Genomic DNA, 6,762 nt, shown 5'->3' on the forward strand with positions numbered 1-6,762 from the left:
CAATAAGGCTTCAGTTTAGAGTCTCTTGAACTCACATCATATCACCAGTGACTAGAACAAGACTCGGGCAAACAACTAGAGGCATCACCTAAAGAACATTTCTCAGCTCCCACACCCTTGTTCTCATGCATGCATACTCCCTTTTCCTTAATAAAGGAAGTTCTGTGAGCACCACATCCAAAGCTGTCTTCTGCTTTAGCTCCCATGACAGATCCCATGCTCCTCTTAGGAAAAAAATAGGGCAGCTCGCACCTTCCTTGCTTCCCCAGTGCTCCATCTACTATATTGCTTGTTTCTTACCCCAAATACAGGTAAATTAAAGAACATCTACATGTACATTGTACAGACGAATGGACTGTTACTCTCAGGGATTCTTATCTCCTTGTTCAGAAGATAGCTAACAAAGCTACTGTAGGTAGCAGAAGTAGTGGTTTTCTTTTGGAATATGGAACTTAACCCATTCCAGCTCTAAGTTGTTAAGGGAAAACCTGGCTCAAGAAGGATGTCACCCTGCATAATGTTCTCAATTCTTCAACATCTCTTTTCATAGCAAATAAGCTACAGCTCTTGCTCCCCACACTAGCATCTCCACAGTCCAGTGGGACAGCTGCTGCTGCTGCCTTCTAAGAAATGCTAGCATCACTCAGCTACAGGTAATGGACCCAATTGTGGATCATTTTCCTCATTCTCAAGGGGCAGGAATCGCCAGAGCCTCCACCTGCAGCTGCCACCACAACATCCTATAAAGACGTGCCTGGAACAGTGGTTATCACCTCACTCACAGGTCATGCAGTCCTTGCAACTAAAGCCTCCCTTGACTGAAGGTGAGAGCTAATCTCACAGTTTTAAGCACATTTCTTCCTGGCACTTTCTCACCTAACTGATCTTGTAGAGTACAAACAGCTAGGGTTTGATGTGGACAGAGAAGGAAAGACAGGGAAAGGTTTTAGAGATGTACCTGGGAAAACAATCTTTGCAGCAAAAAGACTGGGACATACACAGGAGCAAGACTATACATGTCAGGACCACAGAAGAGATGTAAAAATTTTGGCTGTACAACCTGGTCAAAGTCAGAAAGGATCTGGCATTTGTCAAATCAAAATTAGAGATAACAGACTCAGTTATCCAAGAAACCTGTACAGCCTGGAAATTCCCTCTGAGAAGGACAGGTAGGACTACTGCATTCTGAGTCTCCTCTAGATTACAGGTTGGGTTCTGCCTATGGGCAGCTCTTGGCTTCCAAGTGCACATCTGTCTTATAAATCATTAAAGCTATAATAAAACATGTCCTCCAGCCTTCCTGAGCACGGTTGCATTTGCCTTTAATTTAGATTCACCTATAAAAATAGTCAGCTGCCTAAAAGAAAGTTGAATAACTGGTTTCTGACTAGAATTGCTCTGAATGTTTTAGTGTTCATGCAAAGTCACACAAAAGAAAAAAAAAAGGAAAAGTCAAAAAAAACCCAACAATTCATGTATCCTGGTTACCATCCTCCACTATAATTATAAAATTGCCCTTAAAACATAATTGCATAATTGGGCTTGGCAAGTATTCACCCAAATCTTTTACAAATATTTTCACAAACTGAAGGAACAGGCAGGCAGTGGGCAGTCTGACAAGCCTGCCACAAGAATTTGTGCCCTCAGGACATGTTCCTAGCTATTACACTAAATACTTTACATTACAGCCTAATGTTTCAAAACAGTAGTTAGCAAGTGAAGTACCAGCATCTCAAAGCAAATTGAAAGATCTTCAAGCTATTTTCATTGCACACATGCAATAATTCCTTTGAACAAAGAGACAGAGGAGGCTACAGATTCTTTTTAACTAGTTACACAGAAAGAAATCCCAAGGATGGAAGAAATGGGATGACTTTTAGTAGCTACAACCAAATAGCAGCTACCAATGCTTTCCTAGCACTATATTTCAGGATAGCACTCTGCCCTTAAAACAAGAGGGCTCAAGCTCATATACAAATACAGAAAACGTGGGCTGCAGGGAGAAGTGGCCCAACAGAAGCCAGAAATGAAATSTGCAATACAGTAAGGTTGTTTTTAACAGCCGTGCATTATACATTCAGCAGCACAGGGAATGTCAGCAGGGAGCCTTTATTAACATAGGCCTCAGAGCACAGTGCGCTCCTATCAGGATTGGCCTCTCCTGAGAAAAGGCACACACACACACACAAAAGACTTAACCCTAGAGAGATCACTCCAATCCTGTTGCTTTTTCACTAGCTCAATGCTACAACAGAAACCAGAGAATTTCTGTGATTTATCGAAGACCAGCAGGTAACACTTCCAACAATGCCAAAAGTCTAGTCTACAACAGAAGGTTTCATCAGCAAGTTATGCCAGTTAGAGAAAGGTGAAAAAAAATGCCACACAGACCCATACAGTGGGTGACAGAGTCGCACTAAAAGTGTCGTTCTTATATACAGGGCCCAAGAACACAGGAGGCCATGAAATGCTTCTCTTGTAAAAGAGGCCAATAAAGGCAAGCTGTTGTCAGGATGCCTGTGATCTCAGCACAGCAATGTGCACCTCCATCACGCATGTTTTAGGAGTCATTCATCCAGGAACAGCTGGACYCAGCAGGGTAACTCGCTCCTTTCTGGAAGCTGTTTTTGGCAGTAGAAACCTTTTCCTGATGCCACCTATACCTCCACCACAAGGCTTGCCTCTACCACAGACACCTATCAGTATGCCCAGCTCAGCACAGGGAAGACACCACAGAAAAGGTGAATTGTTGAAGTTCAGAGCCAAGAAGCACTCTCAGAATAGGCTCAGAGCCTCTCCTGTATCAGGTGCTGATACAAGCTCTCTAGAGGTCTTGTCAACAGCTCTAAGTTGCAGGGATCTGCAAATCTGGGCAGGCGGCTCCAGACCTCTCCTGCAGACTCAAGATGCAACCACTGAGGTGACAAAAAGTACAGCATAGACCTTCAAAAAGAAAGGCCACTTTGGCATCATTTTAAACTAGGCCTTTCCCTGATTTGGAGAGAAGGGGCTAAAGAGAACAGAAATGAAGGGCATGATGTGTCCGGAGCACTCCTCTTTACAGAAAAGAAAAAGTCACTTGTTGGGAAAGGGAAATAAAATATCAGTTTGAAGAGCCTGAGAACTGCTTTAGAAGACTGACTGCCAGTGTGTACCTGGAGTGGAGGAAACAGCTCTGTAGCTCTGTAGAGTCAGTATTTATTCGTAACTCCTTGCTCTTTTTTTTTTCCCCTCCCCTTGTTAAGAAATAAAATGAGTCAGTATCCCTAATATCAGAGCTGGTTTAAGGTAGCATTAGCACTGGAAATTTCAAAGGTCTATTAAGTATGCAATATTCTAGTTCTCAAGAGCATAATACATGAGGTTTTTAGAAGTCTCATAGCACTTCTGTGCATTACAACACATTTTTATTTAGGTGATGAACTGAAAGAGAGGAAATCTTATTTAAAGAGGTTTCTTGGAAGTATCTGTACTGAAGAAGGGGGCAGGGAACACTACTGTCAGGGTCAGGTCCCTGAAAGGTTTTGTAACATCAGTGCTTTGTGCTTTCCAATACAATACCAGCAAGTACTTTAAAAATCAAAATATAACTGACTGCAATATCATCACTCAATACTTGTTCATCTTACCTTAAACACAAAAAACATGCACCACAGTGAGAAGTAATTAGCCTGGCTCATGACTGGCAGGGAGAGACTTGGTTCCTGGTCACCCCCAGTCAGCCCATTCCCCACAGCACAAGACAGTCTTTCCTCTACTCCTTTCCTTCATTAATAAAGGCTTCCTCCTCCTTTGAGGCTCAGCAATACCTGTGTCAAAGTGACAAGTAATCCTCAGACACAGCTCAGCACAAGTATGGGAAGTTACCCAGGAGAGGCTCTCCGAAAGACATTTGTTGTTTCAGGTAGAGCGTTAGCAAGACCACTTTGTCTTGGTGACTATGACAAGATGCCCAAGAACTGACTACATTCAGAAAACGCTCGTTCCCCTGCTGATCATCAGATTTCTTGGTCATTTACAATCCTGCTTCAAAGCTTCAGGGACAAGATTTTGGACAAAGGCATGATTAGCAGGAAATCTGCCTAATCTTATCATAGCACAACTCCTGAGATCTCCCAGAGTTCAGCTGTCAATAGCTAGTGCAAGACAACACATAGAGGAACAAGAGTTAGTGTAGACAAAAAGCAAAGATCTGACCTAGAGGCCAAGTTATCTGTAGTACCAACATCTGAGAACCTGCACAAAGTCTCCTGGCCTATCATTCATCCACCAATTACACACCAATGTAATTAAATCCAGAAAGCTACGTTTAATTTTCCTATCATCACCTGATGAGATAAGAGCATGTATAGAAGAGATCAGGCTCAGGGGAAAGAGTTATTTATTAGTAAGTTAAATCCTTTTAGATTTAATCTGGTTTTGAGCCAAGAACACTGTTCCAACTAAGAAGGGTCTGATCCAAAAATACAATCTTTGGAGCCAACCCAGAAAAATCCCTATGCCCTTTTCCAACCTATGCTTTGTCCTGAAGACTCTTTCTTTTTCAGGAACAGGTCTCTTTGTTAATTGCCAGATATAACTCAGACAGGAATGCACCTCTGGTTTAAATTCCCATTTTAGTTCATACTTGTAAAACTGAACAAGGCTCATCTCCCATCTGTTATACCAATAAAGCTAGCCACACTAATTTATGTCAGTCCTAAACAGTCTTAGGCTCACTGTCTTCAGGAATGGCAAGGCACTTAGGTGGATTTGCAGAAATACAAGGTACGCTACAGTTCAGCTTTCTGTCTTTTTGCTATTGTCTTCTCCTGCCAGTGCAGGCAGCAAAAAATGCTGTGGTCTTTGTCTTCTGCAAAGACTAGCAATGCTTAAACAGGGCAATATAAAGCTTTCTCTACTTACTACCCACTCATCTCAAACTGCAGTTCTGGCTTTTTTCTCTCTTCTCTTCTTTGCTTCATCCCATCCAGCCCTGCTTTCTCAGATAGTTATTTAAAGCCCTGATTGAAAGATGTATCAGATCATCATTGCAGATGACTTCCGTAGGGTCAGGTTTTCAATAACAAAACTCCTATGGACTTCGATGTAACCCGTGCTTCATCTCATCATTTTTTAAACAGGAAGGGAAAAATATTTATAACAGCAACTATAAATATACATGCTACAGACTTTTTAACTTGTTGTCCTTGTTCTCAAGCTAAATTTAGTCTGCTATATCCTGTCCAGCCCTGGGTAAAAAAGCAACGCATGCATAAATTTGGCTATGCAAACCCCAAAGCAGGCAGTTATGCTTATCCAGGTACCCTACAAGATAACCAGCTTGGCAGGTAAATGCTGCTTTAGTAAGTGTACATATGTTTCTGGTTACAGAAGAAGCAGTTGATTAGTGATTTCTGGACAGGATACTCCCTTGTTACAGAAAATAATTACTACTGCAATATGATAGGTCTGTGCTTCTGAATGAGAAATGGGATATAGGCTATCTGCACTCCAATTTGGTATGTGCCATATGCACTTGTGTATGTGCACCTCTGCGCTATAAAGAACCACTGACTGAGACCACACCTGCTTTTTACCCAGGTTGTTATTTCATATGCAAAAATATTTAGGATATTGATTCAAATCTGGAAGACTGATCCCAAGGTCCAAACTAAACATAAAAGAGCATCCTTTCATATCTTGAAGCCCTCCATTTGGATGAGTGATTTCTTAGTCAAAACAAGGTAAATATTTATCAGGAACTGACTGCCTAAAGAGTCAGAATTGTTAGCCATTCCACTGTTAATCTCAATAAGCCTTAGTCATGCCAGAGCCCAGGTGATTTCCGTAACGGTCAGCACTTGTTATACTATAGTTTAAGGATCCCTGCCTATGATTCAAAGTTTCACGCAGATGAGGACTCCCCCGCCACAATCTGACTTGCTCCACTCGCAGCAAGTTTTGCAACCCAAGCAAGAAACACAGTTCAGGGGGATGCTCCTGTAAAAGCATCAGCCAATCTAATAACCAAGATAAGCAGTCAAAGAAAAAAAAATGTATTTCCTACAGTCTCGACAGTCAAGGGAAAAACAATAAGGGGTCGGGCTCGCCTCGCCCCCCGCTCGCTGGGCGCACCATCGGGCACCGGCCAGCTCTGCCACGCAGCCTTTCCTCTGTGCTTATAAATATATCGCTGCTAAAAGGTAAAGGGAGTGGATGGGAAAAGATAGTTTGCTGAGGGAGAGACTCGCCCTGCGGCCGGAGACCTCCCGGCGCGGCCGGCCGCCGGCGCGGCGCGGGAGCGGCTCCGCCGGTGCCGCGCGGCCGGGGAGCCCTGCCCGCGGCCCCCGGGGAGCCCTGCCCGCGGCCCCCGTCCCGGGGAGCCCTGCCCGCGGCCCCCGCCTGCACGGCTCCTGCCCTACCCAGCATGGAGAAGATGAAGTCCTTCGCCGTGTGGATCTCCAGGGCTCGCTGGTCGTCGTACTCCCTCTGGTCGTGCTTGGTGAATTCCTGGATGAGTTTATTCAGTTCTTCCACCCTGGCTCCCGATCGGAAATCCAGCTCCGGGAAGGGAGGCTTGCTGTTGGTGCCGGCGGACCCTGCCTTGCTGGCGAGCGGCGCCGCCATCTTCATGGGGGAAAAAAAATCGAAGAAAGGGAGAGAGGGAAACAGCGGAGGCGGCTGCGATGGAAGAAAGCAAGCGGCGCCGCAGCGCAGCGGCAGCCCGGGCGCGGGGGCTGCCTGCGCGGCGCGGAGCCGAGCGGGGCGCCGCGATCAACA

At 44.6% G+C, this 6,762-nt stretch overlaps 1 protein-coding gene across 1 annotated transcript in view; it reads right to left on the reverse strand.

Moving 5' to 3' along the window:
* MB21D2 (Mab-21 domain containing 2) overlaps positions 1-6,755 on the reverse strand; it is a 64,246-nt gene extending 57,491 nt beyond the window's left edge. The window contains exon 1 of the mRNA XM_085325086.1: positions 6,405-6,755. Within this exon, the coding sequence (XP_085181212.1) occupies positions 6,405-6,615 (211 nt within the window). The 5' untranslated portion in view covers positions 6,616-6,755. The remainder of the gene's footprint in view (positions 1-6,404) is intronic.
* Positions 6,756-6,762: the final 7 nt, after the last annotated feature.

This window comes from Rhea americana, unplaced genomic scaffold, assembly GCF_003343005.1.
Source record: "Rhea americana isolate MKP2758 unplaced genomic scaffold, rheAme1 scaffold_96, whole genome shotgun sequence".
Taxonomy (NCBI): domain Eukaryota; kingdom Metazoa; phylum Chordata; class Aves; order Rheiformes; family Rheidae; genus Rhea; species Rhea americana.